The sequence below is a fragment of the Hypanus sabinus genome, chromosome 4 (genome assembly GCF_030144855.1).
Source record: "Hypanus sabinus isolate sHypSab1 chromosome 4, sHypSab1.hap1, whole genome shotgun sequence".
Lineage (NCBI taxonomy): Eukaryota > Metazoa > Chordata > Chondrichthyes > Myliobatiformes > Dasyatidae > Hypanus > Hypanus sabinus.
Genome location: NC_082709.1, coordinates 100,189,222 through 100,206,822, shown reverse-complemented (window position 1 = coordinate 100,206,822; position 17,601 = coordinate 100,189,222). Strand labels below are relative to the sequence as shown.

Below are 17,601 nucleotides of genomic sequence, written 5' to 3'. Positions count from 1 at the left end.
CAGTATAACAACTAGTTATATAGCATTTACATTGTATTAGGTATTATAAGTAATCTAGAAATGACTTAAAAGTTCAGGCAGTCCCCGAGTTATGAATGAGTTCCATTCCTGAGTCCGTCTTTAAAGTCTTTGAAGTCGGAACAGGTACATCTGATATTATTTAGCGTCAGTTAGTCAAATGTTTTTCTTAGTATATAGTACATATTTTACCTTTCTATGCAATAAAACACTTAAGAAACATACGTATTTCAATAATTAAACCACTGCATTGCTTAGTAATAATTGTAGTTTTCACATGCTCCATTAAAATTGTTCGGATCATTGACCGACTGTAGCCTAACGCTTTTCCAATGACCGATGGCATTTCACCACTTTCCGATTGCTTTATTACTTCCACCTCATTTTCAATCGCGATCGTGATTATTTTCATGAACAGAAACACTGAGGATTCAAAGCGACGCCGGGTCCTAATGTCCACCGCATGGAGACATGTTAAATAAAGTCCAGGGTTCCGCTGGGTCTTAAAGACCACTGCACTGATACATGTTAAATAAGGGACTTGAGCATCCGTGAATTTTGGTATCCGCGGGGAGTCCTGGAACCAATTCCCCGCGGATAAGGAGGGCCGACTGTATGTACACTCAATGTTTTAGGAACAGCTTCTTCCCCTTTGCCTTCAGATTTCTGAAAGGACATTGAACCCAAGAACATGATTTCATTATTTTTGCTTTTTGGCAACAATTTTCTCTGCCAATTAAGTGGCATAATGTCCCAAATAAACAAAGGGAATCCCAGCTATTTTCTTGATTAGTTTTTGTTCTTTAAGAATTGTCTCAAATAAGTGGCTGGCCCAATTAGCTGATGGTCACATTAACCTGAATCAGCTGTATATAAATATAGGTTTCTTTAGTTATGATCTTTTACTTATTGCCCTGAACTGCTGTCAGTGATATTAAACCTGATTCTGATTGTGATTACATTGGTGGCAAGAAAGGATTTGTGTATGCAAATATTATAATTAAGGTACATCGTTAAAATTAATTTATTGTTGTTACATGCCAAGATACAGTGAAAAGCTTAGTTTTGTGTAAGTTCCTTACAGATTGTTTTCAAACTGCAGTACATCAAGATTGGATTGTTCCAGCTGCTTCCATCTGGGAAACGGTACCGTAGCGTAAAAGCCAGGACCAACAGGCTCTGGGACAGCTTCTTCCACCAGGCCATCAGACTGATTAATTCATGCTGACTCAACTGTACTTCCATGTTATATTGACTATCCTGTTGTACATAATATTTATTATAAATGACTATAATTGTACTTTTGAACAGGAGACATAACGTAGATTTTTACCTCATGTATGTGAAGGATGTAAGTAATAAAGTCAATTCAATCCAATTGTACAAAGGGAAAATAAAGAATAGAATGCAGAATGGAGTGTTACAGTTTGAGGGAGGGTGCAGTGAATGTTGAAACAAATTGCAAAACCCATGATGGGTTAGACCGAGAGCATGAGTCCATCTCTCATATACAAGGTATATATATAAGTGGGAGAGAAGCTTTTCTTCAGCAAGTGGTACGTTTTCAAGTGTTTGTATCGTCTGCCTGATGGGAGAGGGAAAAAAGAGAATATCTGGAGTGGGAGGGGAGTAAGGAGAATATCTGGAACAGGAGGGGGGTCCCAGTGAGAAGTGTGGATGTAGTCTGTGGAAGGTGGTCACGATGGACTGACCGTGTCCAAGACACTCTCCCTCGGCACAGCAGTTGCCACGCCAAGCTGTGATGCATCCAGGTACGATGCTGTCCATGGTGTAAAAATTGGTGTGGGTCAGCGTGCTAATTTCCCTTAGCTATTCCACTGTTTTGGTAAAGATCTGTGAATTAAATGATGGCAACCATTCTCATAACTGATTCTGTTCTTACAGAAACCTTCCTGTGATAATGAACTGGGTGAAATGTCAGAAGCCCGGCGTCAATGGTGTCAATATCATCACCTCAGACTTTGTGGAACTTGTGGATTTTGCTACAACTGTGATTAAGCTCAATTATCTGCTTCTGCACGACAAGGCAAAACAGGAGCCTGTTTAGCATCCTCTCATGATAGTAGCTGTTAAAGTAACAAAGTCAACCATCGTTTAGTTTTCACATTTAGTGGCATTAGAGGGTGTGGTCATGTTGGGCCAGATGTACTTCAGTCTCCATTTTAAATTGTGCAATATGTTGCCCTTGCACTTTGCTTGTGGTAACACATCAAACTACATTAAATTCTAGACCATAAGACAGTAGTGACCACACTGTGACAAATCTGAAATAAATTCAAAAGTGACGGAAATGCCCAGCTGTAAGAGAGTTAGAGATGATTATTTGTGTTTTCTGTTGGGCATAGACTCATACAGCAATGGAAACAGGCCTTTCAGCCCATCTGGTCAATGCTGACCAAGATGCTGATCTAATTTAGTCCCATCTCTCCATATTGTCCCTATTTCCCTCTAAATATTTCCTAGCCAAGTGTCTTTCAAATGTCGTCATTGGATCTGCTTCAAGCATTTCCCTGGCAGTTTATTCCATTTAGAGACCACCTTCTGGGTGAGAAAGCTGTCCCGTTAGCTCCTATTAAATCTCATCCCTCTCACCTTTAACCTATGTGCCCTTGATTCCACAATCCTGGAAGAAAGAATGTGTGCATTCACCCGATCTATGTTCTTGATGATTTTATACGCCTCTATGCAGGCATCCTTTGAATGAAGCCTGAGCCTGCTCAACCTCCCTCTGTGACTCGGGGCCTTGAGTTCTGGCCATAACATTGTCTTGCTCATCTTTTCTATCCTCCTACTATAAAATGTGTAACTTCATTTTTATAATGGAACACAATTGTATAAATCTGTCACCAAATCTCTCTCTCTACAGGTGTTTCTGTAGTGTTTGTTTTTATTTCAGATGTCCATCAACTGCAGATTTTTGTTCTGTTTTCGTTAATGTTTTTGGAAAGTTAATAATGTTTTTAAAATATCGGTTTATATTAGACCAAAGACAGAATGTAGGACCAAAATTAGGCCACCTGATCCATCGAGTTTGCTCCATCATTTCATCGTGAATGAGTAATTTTGCCTTTCAACCCCATTCTCCTGCCCTTTCCTCGTAACCTTTGATGTCCTTAACTAATCAAGATGCAGGTAAATTACCTGGCAACAGGTAAAAAATGCCACAAATATGAAATAAAAGCATCAAAAGCTGGAGACATTCCAAATTCATTCCAATTTATCAGAGAATATAGAATACATTTGAAATACTAATGACTAGGTAGGAGCAAATTCAACACCTTATCTCAGATACCTTTAGCTGGTAAATTTTCTTACAAGTTCTATATTAAAATTAAATGCAAAACAGAGGTACAGAAGTCCTATAAAATATTTAAATCAGAACAGCACAGTGGCTGGTCAAAGCAAATTATATTTGATCAAAATGTTGTACATATGTTCTCAGGGTTCAGCTTGTTCAGCTACACTGGGATTGTGTACAAGGCAACGAGCAAAGATAATTACCATTTATCTCCATAGATGTATGTACACTGACCCAGCCCTACATAGTACATCAAGAGAGTAACTGTGTCATACTGTATATTGTGCTTGAAGAAGCACGCAGTCTGTTTACAATTTGAATTGTTTGAAGCATTGTTTTAGCTTTTTCTGGGGAAATTAGGATTTCTGTTCAACATCAGAAAAGTGATTGAGCTTCGCCTGTGGTTTAGTAAGGAATATTGTCCTCCTGGTAAAATACTGTTTTCACAATGATGATGGGGTCTTGGGCCTCCACTGTTTCATTTGTTGTGATTTCTCTGGTTTTATTATTCAGCAAAACTGAAAATTATAGTTTTTGTTTCTGAGAAACTTCTTGGTGCAGCAACTTCAGTCTCTCAAGTGTGATTAAATTAGGATGGGTAAGAATAATCAGTGTAGATTAGTAGCTCAATTGTTTCTTTGTTCATTAGCCCACTTTCATTGGGCACTTTTACTCGTCAGTGTTTTCCACCATTGGAGAGAGATGGTGATCCAACAGCATTATCACTGGCCCATCTTATATCAACTAATTTCAAATCAGAATGTCAGTAAATAATCAATGAACCAATTAATTGATATCCTTCATCTTACAACAGAGAGAAGTCAGTTTTGATCAGCAATGAAGACCATTCTTCTGTTTTAATTGTTCGTTTCTTGTTATTTCTGGTGACTGAACACTTGAAGAAAGAAATGATTGTATCTAAATGAAAATTATCATTAAGAAATTTTTCCAAGTATAGTTTTTTATGTATTTTTATGGACACGAAATGGTTGTTCCGATTGATAGTGACATTTTCTATAAACTTTTTCTGATTTTATAAATAAAATTTCAAAAATGTAAAACATTATTTAAAAGGTAATGAGAGAAACCTTTGTTGACTCATTATCTTTGTTTGCATATTCATTTCTCCTTCCAGTAAAATAAAATTTCCCTTCCCCTCCCCACTTCTTCTATTCTCCATTCTGGCCTCTTACCTCTTCTCACCCACCTATCAACTCCCCCGGGGTCCCCTCTGCTCTCCTATCAGATTCCTTCATCTGCGGCACTTTACCTTTCCCATCCACCTGGCTTCACGTATCACCTTCTAGCTATCGTCCTTGCCCGCCCCCACCTTTTCTATTCTAGCATCTCCCTCCTTCCTTTTGGTCCCAATGAAAGTCCAGGCTCGAAACGTCGACTTTATTTATTTCCGTAGATGCTCCAGCATCTTGTGTTTGTTGCTTTGGGTTTCAAGGATCTGCAGAATTTCTTAGTTTATCATTGTCACATGTACCAAGATACAGTGAAAAGCTTTTGTTTTGTGCTCCACCCAGACGATCGCTCCAGACATAGGTATAGTCAGATAGTTGTATTAAAACAGAATGCAGAATTGTGTGTTGCAGTTATAGAGAAGGTGCTTTGTAAATACACAGCAAAAGTAGAAGGGCCACCGTGGGAGATGAAGAGTACATCTACTGGCATTTGAGAGTCTGGTATCAGTGGTGATTTTGTATCTCGGGCTTTTGTATCTTCTGCCTGATAGGAGGGGGAGAGAAGTGAGAATGAGTGAGTTGGGAGAGCTGGCTGCTTTGCCGATGTCGGGTGAAGTATAAAAGGAGTCATGGAGGGGAGGCTGATTTTCATGCTGGACTGGGCTGTGTTCACAACTCTCTCCACTTCCTTGCACAGAACAGTTACAATACCAAGCTGTGATGCATCCTGATTGGATGCTCTCTGTGGTACAGAATCGGCTTGGGGACAGTTCTCAGGAAGGGAACTCTACATAACACTGGTACTGCCTACACTCTTACGTTGGGATGTTACTCCCTCACTCTGGTACGTTTGACTGTCTCGTTCTTCCAAACAGTTTAAAACATCGGTTGAAGCAAGAGCTGGGGAAATATTTTGAACTGATATGAAGCTCTGCTCCTGGTGATGGGGGAACGTTCCCATTTATTTCTGCCAACATTTGCAACATACAGATAGTGATGTCTGTGATAACAAACCCTTTGGATCAAAGGGATCTGGATCAAACTGTGACTGTCAGAGAGTTTCCCAGAGCTAGATGAAGAATTCAGCAACTGTAAGAGTAAGATTTGAGAAAAATGAGGAGATACTTTACAGAGTTCACTTGATTTGATTGGTGTTCTTCATGGTAATATTAAGTTACAGATCTGACCCGGCCAGTCTTCATGGTGTTCTTCATGGTCATATTGAGTTACGGATCTGACCCGGCCAGTCTTCATGGTGTTCTTCATGGTAATATTGAGTTACGGATCTGACCCGGCCAGTCTTCATGGTGTTCTTCATGGTCATATTGAGTTACGGATCTGACCCGGCCAGTCTTCATGGTGTTCTTCATGGGAATGTTGAGTTACGGATCTGACCCGGCCAGTTTTCATGGTGTTCTTCAGATTCAGATTCAGATTCACTTTATTCTCATTTATAACCACAAATACAATGCAGTTAAAAAATGAGACAACTTTCTCCAGAATGATATCACAAAAAAGCACAAAACAGACTACACAAGAAAAACCACATTACGTTTGGTAATCCCCAATCCAGAGTCCGGAGAGGCTGCTGTGTATCAATATTGCGCTACCATCTTAGTACGTTCCCCGGAAAGGGAACTCCAAACCCATCAGACAAAACTAAAGCTACAAGACATACACAAAAATACATAGTTACATATAGTTTCAATAGTGCAGACAATACCATGATTGATAAAAGACTAACTGATAAAGATCACATAATTATAACACATAGTTACAACAGTGCAAAGCAATACTGTAATCTCATAAAGAGCAGTCCATGCATGGTTTAAAAGAGAGTCTCAAAGTCCCGACAGCCCATCATCTCAGGCAGACGGAAGAAGGAAGAAAAACTCTTCCTGCCATGAACCTCCAGCGCTGCAGCTTGCTGATACAGCATTTTCGGAGTCCCGGCGACAGTCAACTCTGAGTCCGTCGGAAAACTTCGAGCCTCTGACCAGCCCTCCAACGCCGTGCACCGAACACTATCTCTGCCGAGCACTTCGACACTGGCATTTGCTGCCAAGCAACAGGCAAAACCGAGGATTTCGGGCCTTCCTCCTGGAGATTTTTCGGATCGCACAGCAGCAGCGGCAGCGAAACAGGCGTTTCAAAAGTTTAACCAGATGTTCCTCCGTGCTTCACACATCCGTCTCCATCAAATCAGGATTGTACACGGCTCCCTATATGACAGATTACAGATATTCACACCAAAGTGGACGATGCACGTTGTGTCGCATGCATCTTCATGGTAATATTGAGTTAGAGAACTGACCCGGCCAGTCTTCATGGTGTTCTTCACGGTAATATTGAGTTATGCAGTTGACCCGGCCAGACTTCATGGTGTTCTTCATGGTAACATTGAGTTACAGAACTGACCCGGCGAGTCTTCATGGTGTTCTTCAGGGTAATATTGAGTTATGGTTCTGACCCAGCCACTCATTATGGTGTTCTTCATGGTAATATTGAGTTACAAATCTGACCTGGCCAGTCTTCATGGTAATATTGAGTTATCGATCAGACCCGACCAGTCTACATGCTGTTCTTCATGGTAATATTGAGTTATTGATCTGACCTGGCCAGTCTACATGGTGCTCTTCATAGTAATACTGAGTTATGGATCTGACCTGGCCAGTATTCATGGTGTTCTTCATGGTAATATTGAGTTATGGATCTGACCCGGCCAGTCTACACGGTGTTCTTCATGGTAATATTGAGTTATGGATCTGATCCGGCCAGTCCACATGGTGTTCATCATGGTATAATCAGTACTGGATCCGACCCACCAGTCTTCATGGTGTTCTTCATGGTAATATTGAGTATTGGATCTGACCTGACCAGTCTTCATGGTGTTCTTCATGGTAGTATTGAGTTATATATCTGATGCGGCCAGTTTTCATTGTGTTCTTCATGGTAATATTGAGTTATGGATCTGACCCGGTCATTCTACATGTTGTTCTTAATGGTAATATTGAGTTACAGATCTGACCCGGCCAGTCTTCATGATGTTCTTCATGGTAATATTGAGTATTGGATCTGACCCGACCAGTCTTCATGGTGTTCTTCATGGTAGTATTGAGTTATGGATCTGACCCGGTCATTCTACATGTTGTTCTTAATGGTAATATTGAGTTACAGATCTGACCTGGCCTGTCTACATGGTGTTCTTCATGGTAATATGGTTATGGATCTGACCTGGTCAGTCATCATGGTGTTCTTCATGGTAATATTGAGTCACAGATCTGACCCGTCCAGTCTACATGGTCTCCTTCATGGTAATATTGTGTTATGGATTTGCACCAGCCAGTCTTCATGGTAATATTGAATTACTGCTCTGAACCGGCCAGTCTTCATGCTGTTCTTCATGGTAATATTGAGTTAAGGATCTGACCCGGCCAGTCTACCTGGTGTTCTTCATGGTAATATTGAGTCAGAGATCTGACCTGTCCAGTCTTCATGGTGTTCTTCATGGTCATATTGAGTTATGTATCTGACCCGACCGGTGATCATGGTGTTCTTCATGGAAATATTGAGTTACAGATCTGACCCGGCCAGTCTACATGGTCTCCTTCATGGTAATATTGTGTTATGGATTTGAACCGGCCAGTCTTCATGGTGTTCTTCATGGTAATATTGAATTACAGCTTTGAACCGTCCAGTCTTCATGCTGCTGTTCATGGTAATATTGAGTTACAGATCTGACCCGGACAGTCTACATGGTGTTCTTCATGGTAATATTGAGTTATGGATCTGACCCGGCCGGTCTTCATGGTGTTCTTCATGGTAATATTGAGTTATGAACCTGACCTGTCCAGTCTACATGGTGTTCTTCATGGTAATATTGAGTTATTGATCTGACCCGGCCAGTCTTCATGCTAATCTCCATGGTAATACTGACTTATGGATCTGACCCGGCCAGTCTACATGGTTTTCTTCATGGTAATATAGAGTTATGGATCATACCTGGCCAGTGTACATGGAGTTCTTCATGGTAATATTGAGTCACAGTTCTGATCCGTCCAGTCTACATGGTCTTCCTCATGGTAATAGTGAGCTATGATTCTGTCCAGGGCAGTCTTCAAGGTGTTCTTCATGGAAATATTGAGTTACAGATCTGACCCAGACAGTCTTCATGGTGTTCTTCATGGTAATATGGAGTTATAGATATGCCCCTGCCTGTCTGCATGGTGTCCTTCATGGTAATATTGAGATATCAATCTGAACTGGACAGTCTTCATGGTGTTATACATGCTACTACTGAGTTATGGATCTGACCTGGCCAGTCTTCATGGTTTTCTTCATGGTAATATTGAGTTATGGATCTGACCCGGCCAGTCTTCATGATGTTCTTCATGGTAATATTCAGTTATGGATCCAACCCGCCCAGTCTAAATGGTGTTATTCATGATAATACTGAGTCACAGATCTGATCCGTCCAGTCGTCATGGTGTACTTCATGGTAATATTGAGTTACATATCTGATTCGGCCAGTTTTCATTGTGTTCTTCATGGTAATATAGAGTTATGGATCTGACCTGGCCAGTCAACTCGGTGTTCTTCATGGTAATATTGAGTTACAGACCTGTCCCAGCCAGTCTACCTTGTGTTATTCATGGCAATATTGAGTTATGCATCTGACCCGGCCAGTCTTCATGGTAATATTGAGTCATGGATCTGACCCGGACAGTCTACATGGTGTTCTTCATGGTACTATTGAGTTATGGATCAGACCCAGCCAGTCTTCATGGTGTTTTACATTGTAAAATTGAGTTATGGATCTTACCTGGCCAGTGTACATGGTATTCTTCATGGTAATATTGAGTCACAGTTCTGATCCGTCCATTCTACATGGTGTTCTTCATGGTAATATTCAGTTATGGATCTGACCTGGCCAGTCTACACGGTCTTCCTCATGGTAATAGTGAGTTATGATTCTGTCCAGGGCAGTCTTCAAGGTGTTCTTCATGGAAATATTGAGTTACAGATCTGACCCAGCCAGTCTTCATGGTGTTCTTCATGGTAATATGGAGTTATAGATATGCCCCTGCCTGTCTGCATGGTGTTCTTCATGGTAATATTGAGATATGAATCTGAACTGGACAGTCTTCATGGTTTTCTTCATGGTAATATTGGGTTATGGATCTGACCTGGCCAGACTTCATGGTGTTCTTCATGGTAATATTCAGTTATGGATCTGATCCAGCCAGTCTACACGGTGTTCTTCATGGTAACATTGAGTTACAGATCTGACCCGGCCAGTCTACATGGTGTTCTTCATGATAATATTGAGTTATGGATCTGAATCAGCCAGTCTACATGGTGTTCTTCATGGTAATATTGAGTTAGGGCTCTGACCCGTCCAGTTTTCATTGGTGTTCTTCATGGTAATATTGAGTTATCGATCTGACCCGGCCAGTCTTCATGGTGTTCTTCATGGTAATATTGAGTAGGGATCTGACCCGGCCAGTCTTTATGGTAATATTGAGTTATCGATCTGACCCGACCAGTCTACATTCTGTTGTTCATGGTAATATTGAGTTATCGATCTGACCCGGCCAGTCTTCATGGTGTTCTTCATGGTAATATTGAGTTATGGATCTGATCCAGCCAGTCTACACGGTGTTCTTCATGGTAACATTGAGTTACAGATCTGACCCGGCCAGTCTACATGGTGTTCTTCATGATAATATTGAGGTATGGATCTGAATCAGCCAGTCTACATGGTGTTCTTCATGGTAATATTGAGTTAGGGCTCTGACCCGTCCAGTTTTCATTGGTGTTCTTCATGGTAATATTGAGTTATCGATCTGACCCGGCCAGTCTTCATGGTGTTCTTCATGGTAATATTGAGTTAGAGATCTGACCCGGCCAGTCTACATGGTGTTCTTCATGATAATATTGAGTTAAGGATCTGAATCATGCCAGTCTACATGGTGTTCTTCATGGTAATATTGAGTTATGGATCTGATCCGGCCAGTCCACATGGTGTTCATCATGGTATAATCAGTACTGGATCTGACCCAGCAGTCTATATGGTGTTCTTCATGGTAATATTGAGTTATGGATCTGACACAGCCACTCATTATGGTGTTCTTCATGGTAATATTGAGTTACAAATCTGACCTGGCCAGTCTTCATGGTAATATTGAGTTATCGATCAGATCCGGCCAGTCCACATGGTGTTCATCATGGTATAATCAGTACTGGATCTGACCCACCAGTCTTCATGGTGTTCTTCATGGTAATACTGAGTTATGGATCTGACCTGGGCAGTCTTCATGGTGTTCCTCATGGTAATATTGAGTTATGGATCTGACCCGGCCAGTCTACACGGTGTTCTTCATGGTACTATTGAGTTATGGATCTGACCTGGCCAGTCTACATGGTGTTCTTCATGGTAATATTGAGTTATGGATCTGACACAGCCACTCATTATGGTGTTCTTCATGGTAATATTGAGTTACAAATCTGACCTGGCCAGTCTTCATGGTAATATTGAGTTATCGATCTGATCCGGCCAGTCCACATGGTGTTCATCATGGTATAATCAGTACTGGATCTGACCCACCAGTCTTCATGGCGTTCTTCATGGTAATACTGAGTTATGGATCTGACCTGGCCAGTCTTCACGGTGTTCCTCATGGTAATATTGAGTTATGGATCTGACCTGGCCAGTCTACACGGTGTTCGTTATGGTAATATTGAGTTATGGATCTGACCTGGCCAGTCTTCATGGTGTACTTCATGGTAATATTGAGTTACATATCAGATTCGGCCAGTTTTCATTGTGTTCTTCATGGTAATATAGAGTTATGGATCTGACCTGGCCAGTCAACTCAGTGTTCTTCATGGTAATATTGAGTTACAGACCTGTCCCAGCCAGTCTACCTTGTGTTATTCATGGCAATATTGAGTTATGCATCTGACCCGGCCAGTCTTCATGGTAATATTGAGTCATGGATCTGACCCGGACAGTCTACATGGTGTTCTTCATGGTACTATTGAGTTATGGATCAGACCCAGCCAGTCTTCATGGTGTTTTACATTGTAAAATTGAGTTATGGATCTTACCTGGCCAGTGTACATGGTATTCTTCATGGTAATATTGAGTCACAGTTCTGATCCGTCCATTCTACATGGTGTTCTTCATGGTAATATTCAGTTATGGATCTGACCTGGCCAGTCTACACGGTCTTCCTCATGGTAATAGTGAGTTATGATTCTGTCCAGGGCAGTCTTCAAGGTGTTCTTCATGGAAATATTGAGTTACAGATCTGACCCAGCCAGTCTTCATGGTGTTCTTCATGGTAATATGGAGTTATAGATATGCCCCTGCCTGTCTGCATGGTGTTCTTCATGGTAATATTGAGATATGAATCTGAACTGGACAGTCTTCATGGTTTTCTTCATGGTAATATTGGGTTATGGATCTGACCTGGCCAGACTTCATGGTGTTCTTCATGGTAATATTCAGTTATGGATCTGATCCAGCCAGTCTACACGGTGTTCTTCATGGTAACATTGAGTTACAGATCTGACCCGGCCAGTCTACATGGTGTTCTTCATGATAATATTGAGTTATGGATCTGAATCAGCCAGTCTACATGGTGTTCTTCATGGTAATATTGAGTTAGGGCTCTGACCCGTCCAGTTTTCATTGGTGTTCTTCATGGTAATATTGAGTTATCGATCTGACCCGGCCAGTCTTCATGGTGTTCTTCATGGTAATATTGAGTTACAGATCTGACCCGCCCAGTCCACATGGTGTTCTTCATGGTAATATTGAGTAGGGATCTGACCCGGCCAGTCTTTATGGTAATATTGAGTTATCGATCTGACCCGACCAGTCTACATTCTGTTGTTCATGGTAATATTGAGTTATCGATCTGACCCGGCCAGTCTTCATGGTGTTCTTCATGGTAATATTGAGTTATGGATCTGATCCAGCCAGTCTACACGGTGTTCTTCATGGTAACATTGAGTTACAGATCTGACCCGGCCAGTCTACATGGTGTTCTTCATGATAATATTGAGGTATGGATCTGAATCAGCCAGTCTACATGGTGTTCTTCATGGTAATATTGAGTTAGGGCTCTGACCCGTCCAGTTTTCATTGGTGTTCTTCATGGTAATATTGAGTTATCGATCTGACCCGGCCAGTCTTCATGGTGTTCTTCATGGTAATATTGAGTTACAGATCTGACCCGGCCAGTCTACATGGTGTTCTTCATGATAATATTGAGTTAAGGATCTGAATCATGCCAGTCTACATGGTGTTCTTCATGGTAATATTGAGTTATGGATCTGATCCGGCCAGTCCACATGGTGTTCATCATGGTATAATCAGTACTGGATCTGACCCAGCAGTCTATATGGTGTTCTTCATGGTAATATTGAGTTATGGATCTGACACAGCCACTCATTATGGTGTTCTTCATGGTAATATTGAGTTACAAATCTGACCTGGCCAGTCTTCATGGTAATATTGAGTTATCGATCAGATCCGGCCAGTCCACATGGTGTTCATCATGGTATAATCAGTACTGGATCTGACCCACCAGTCTTCATGGTGTTCTTCATGGTAATACTGAGTTATGGATCTGACCTGGGCAGTCTTCATGGTGTTCCTCATGGTAATATTGAGTTATGGATCTGACCCGGCCAGTCTACACGGTGTTCTTCATGGTACTATTGAGTTATGGATCTGACCTGGCCAGTCTACATGGTGTTCTTCATGGTAATATTGAGTTATGGATCTGACACAGCCACTCATTATGGTGTTCTTCATGGTAATATTGAGTTACAAATCTGACCTGGCCAGTCTTCATGGTAATATTGAGTTATCGATCTGATCCGGCCAGTCCACATGGTGTTCATCATGGTATAATCAGTACTGGATCTGACCCACCAGTCTTCATGGCGTTCTTCATGGTAATACTGAGTTATGGATCTGACCTGGCCAGTCTTCACGGTGTTCCTCATGGTAATATTGAGTTATGGATCTGACCTGGCCAGTCTACACGGTGTTCGTTATGGTAATATTGAGTTATGGATCTGACCTGGCCAGTCTTCATGGTGTACTTCATGGTAATATTGAGTTACATATCAGATTCGGCCAGTTTTCATTGTGTTCTTCATGGTAATATAGAGTTATGGATCTGACCTGGCCAGTCAACTCAGTGTTCTTCATGGTAATATTGAGTTATGGATCAGACCCGGCCAGTCTTCATGGTAATATTGAGTCATGGATCTGACCCGGACAGTCTACATGGTGTTCTTCATGGTACTATTGAGTTATGGATCAGACCCAGCCAGTCTTCATGGTGTTTTACATTGTAAAATTGAGTTATGGATCTTACCTGGCCAGTGTACATGGTATTCTTCATGGTAATATTGAGTCACAGTTCTGATCCGTCCATTCTACATGGTGTTCTTCTTGGTAATATTCAGTTATGGATCTGACCTGGCCAGTCTACATGGTCTTCCTCATGGTAATAGTGAGTTATGATTCTGTCCAGGGCAGTCTTCAAGGTGTTCTTCATGGAAATATTGAGTTACAGATCTGACCCGCCCAGTCCACATGGTGTTCTTCATGGTAATATTGAGTAGGGATCTGACCCGGCCAGTCTTTATGGTAATATTGAGTTATCGATCTGACCCGACCAGTCTACATTCTGTTGTTCATGGTAATATTGAGTTATCGATCTGACCCGGCCAGTCTTCATGGTGTTCTTCATGGTAATATTGAGTTATGGATCTGATCCAGCCAGTCTACACGGTGTTCTTCATGGTAACATTGAGTTACAGATCTGACCCGGCCAGTCTACATGGTGTTCTTCATGATAATATTGAGTTATGGATCTGAATCAGCCAGTCTACATTGTGTTCTTCATGGTAATATTGAGTTAGGGCTCTGACCCGTACAGTTTTCATTGGTGTTCTTCATGGTAATATTGAGTTATGGATCTGATCCGGCCAGTCCACATGGTGTTCATCATGGTATAATCACTACTGGATCTGACCCAGCAGTCTATATGGTGTTCTTCATGGTAATATTGAGTTATGGATCTGACACAGCCACTCATTATGGTGTTCTTCATGGTAATATTGAGTTACAAATCTGACCTGGCCAGTCTTCATGGTAATATTGAGTTATCGATCAGATCCGGCCAGTCCACATGGTGTTCATCATGGTATAACCAGTACTGGATCTGACCCACCAGTCTTCATGGTGTTCTTCATGGTAATACTGAGTTATGGATCTGACCTGGCCAGTCTTCATGGTGTTCCTCATGGTAATATTGAGTTATGGATCTGACCCGGCCAGTCTACACGGTGTTCTTCATGGTACTATTGAGTTATGGATCTGACCTGGCCAGTCTACATGGTGTTCTGCATGGTAATATTGAGTTATGGATCTGACACAGCCACTCATTATGGTGTTCTTCATGGTAATATTGAGTTATCGATCTGACCCGGCCTGTCTACATTGTGTTCTTCATGGTAATATTGAGTTATGGATCTGACCTGGCCAGTCTACACGGTGTTCGTCATGGTAATATTGAGTTATGGATCTGACCTGGCCAGTCTTCATGGTGTACTTCATGGTAATATTGAGTTACATATCAGATTCGGCCAGTTTTCATTGTGTTCTTCATGGTAATATAGAGTTATGGATCTGACCTGGCCAGTCAACTCAGTGTTCTTCATGGTAATATTGAGTTATGGATCAGACCCGGCCAGTCTTCATGGTAATATTGAGTCATGGATCTGACCCGGACAGTCTACATGGTGTTCTTCATGGTACTATTGAGTTATGGATCAGACCCAGCCAGTCTTCATGGTGTTTTACATTGTAAAATTGAGTTATGGATCTTACCTGGCCAGTGTACATGGTATTCTTCATGGTAATATTGAGTCACAGTTCTGATCCGTCCATTCTACATGGTGTTCTTCATGGTAATATTCAGTTATGGATCTGACCTGGCCAGTCTACATGGTCTTCCTCATGGTAATAGTGAGTTATGATTCTGTCCAGGGCAGTCTTCAAGGTGTTCTTCATGGAAATATTGAGTTACAGATCTGACCCGCCCAGTCCACATGGTGTTCTTCATGGTAATATTGAGTAGGGATCTGACCCGGCCAGTCTTTATGGTAATATTGAGTTATCGATCTGACCCGACCAGTCAACATTCTGTTGTTCATGGTAATATTGAGTTATCGATCTGACCCGGCCAGTCTTCATGGTGTTCTTCATGGTAATATTGAGTTATGGATCTGATCCAGCCAGTCTACACGGTGTTCTTCATGGTAACATTGAGTTACAGATCTGACCCGGCCAGTCTACATGGTGTTCTTCATGATAATATTGAGTTATGGATCTGAATCAGCCAGTCTACATGGTGTTCTTCATGGTAATATTGAGTTAGGGCTCTGACCCGTACAGTTTTCATTGGTGTTCTTCATGGTAATATTGAGTTATGGATCTGATCCGGCCAGTCCACATGGTGTTCATCATGGTATAATCACTACTGGATCTGACCCAGCAGTCTATATGGTGTTCTTCATGGTAATATTGAGTTATGGATCTGACACAGCCACTCATTATGGTGTTCTTCATGGTAATATTGAGTTACAAATCTGACCTGGCCAGTCTTCATGGTAATATTGAGTTATCGATCAGATCCGGCCAGTCCACATGGTGTTCATCATGGTATAACCAGTACTGGATCTGACCCACCAGTCTTCATGGTGTTCTTCATGGTAATACTGAGTTATGGATCTGACCTGGCCAGTCTTCATGGTGTTCCTCATGGTAATATTGAGTTATGGATCTGACCCGGCCAGTCTACACGGTGTTCTTCATGGTACTATTGAGTTATGGATCTGACCTGGCCAGTCTACATGGTGTTCTGCATGGTAATATTGAGTTATGGATCTGACACAGCCACTCATTATGGTGTTCTTCATGGTAATATTGAGTTATCGATCAGATCCGGCCAGTCCACATGGTGTTCATCATGGTATAATCAGTACTGGATCTGACCCACCAGTCTTCATGGTGTTCTTCATGGTAATACTGAGTTATGGATCTGACCTGGCCAGTCTTCATGGTGTTCCTCATGGTAATATTGAGTTATGGATCTGACCTGGCCAGTCTACACGGTGTTCTTCATGGTAATATTGAGTTATGGATCTGACCTGGCCAGTCTACACGGTCTTCCTCATGGTAATAGTGAGTTATGATTCTGTCCAGGGCAGTTTTCAAGGTGTTCTTCATGGAAATATTGAGTTACAGATCTGACCCAGCCAGTCTTCATGGTGTTCTTCATGGTAATATGGAGTTATAGATATGCCCCTGCCTGTCTGCATGGTTTTCTTCATGGTAATATTGAGATATGAATCTGAACTGGACAGTCTTCATGGTTTTCTTCATGGTAATATTGGGTTATGGATCTGACCTGGCCAGACTTCATGGTGTTCTTCATGGTAATATTCAGTTATGGATCTGACCCGCCCAGTCTACATGGTGTTATTCATGATAATACTGAGTCACAGATCTGATCCGTCCAGTCTTCATGGTGTACTTCATGGTAATATTGAGTTACATATCTGATTCGGCCAGTTTTCATTGTGTTCTTCATGGTAATATTGAGTTATGGATCTGACCCGGTCAGTCTACATGTTGTTCTTCATGGTAATATTGAGTTACAGACCTGTCCCAGCCAGTCAACCTTGTGTTATTCATGGCAATATTGAGTTATGGATCTGACCCGGCCAGTCTTCATGGTGTTCTTCATGGTAATATTATGGATCTGACCCAGCCAGTCTACACGGTGTTCTTCATGGTAATATTGAGTCCGAGATCTGACCTGTCCAGTCTTCATGGTGTTCTTCATGGTCATATTGAGTTATGTATCTGACCCGACCGGTGATCATGGTGTTCTTCATGGTAATATTGAATTACAGCTCTGAACCGTCCAGTCTTCATGCTGCTGTTCATGGTAATATTGAGTTATGGATCTGACCCGGCCA

At 41.6% G+C, this 17,601-nt stretch overlaps 1 protein-coding gene across 2 annotated transcripts in view; it reads left to right on the top strand.

Moving 5' to 3' along the window:
• plcxd2 (phosphatidylinositol-specific phospholipase C, X domain containing 2) overlaps positions 1-4,403 on the top strand; it is a 43,506-nt gene extending 39,103 nt beyond the window's left edge. Inside the window, exon 4 of one of the 2 annotated variants that reach the window (XM_059967719.1) lies at positions 1,924-4,403. In XM_059967719.1, the coding sequence (XP_059823702.1) occupies positions 1,924-2,086 (163 nt within the window). In that variant the 3' untranslated portion in view covers positions 2,087-4,403. Of the gene's footprint in view, positions 1-1,120 lie in introns of both variants that reach the window. The other variant, XM_059967720.1, reaches the window with a different exon arrangement.
• Positions 4,404-17,601: the final 13,198 nt, after the last annotated feature.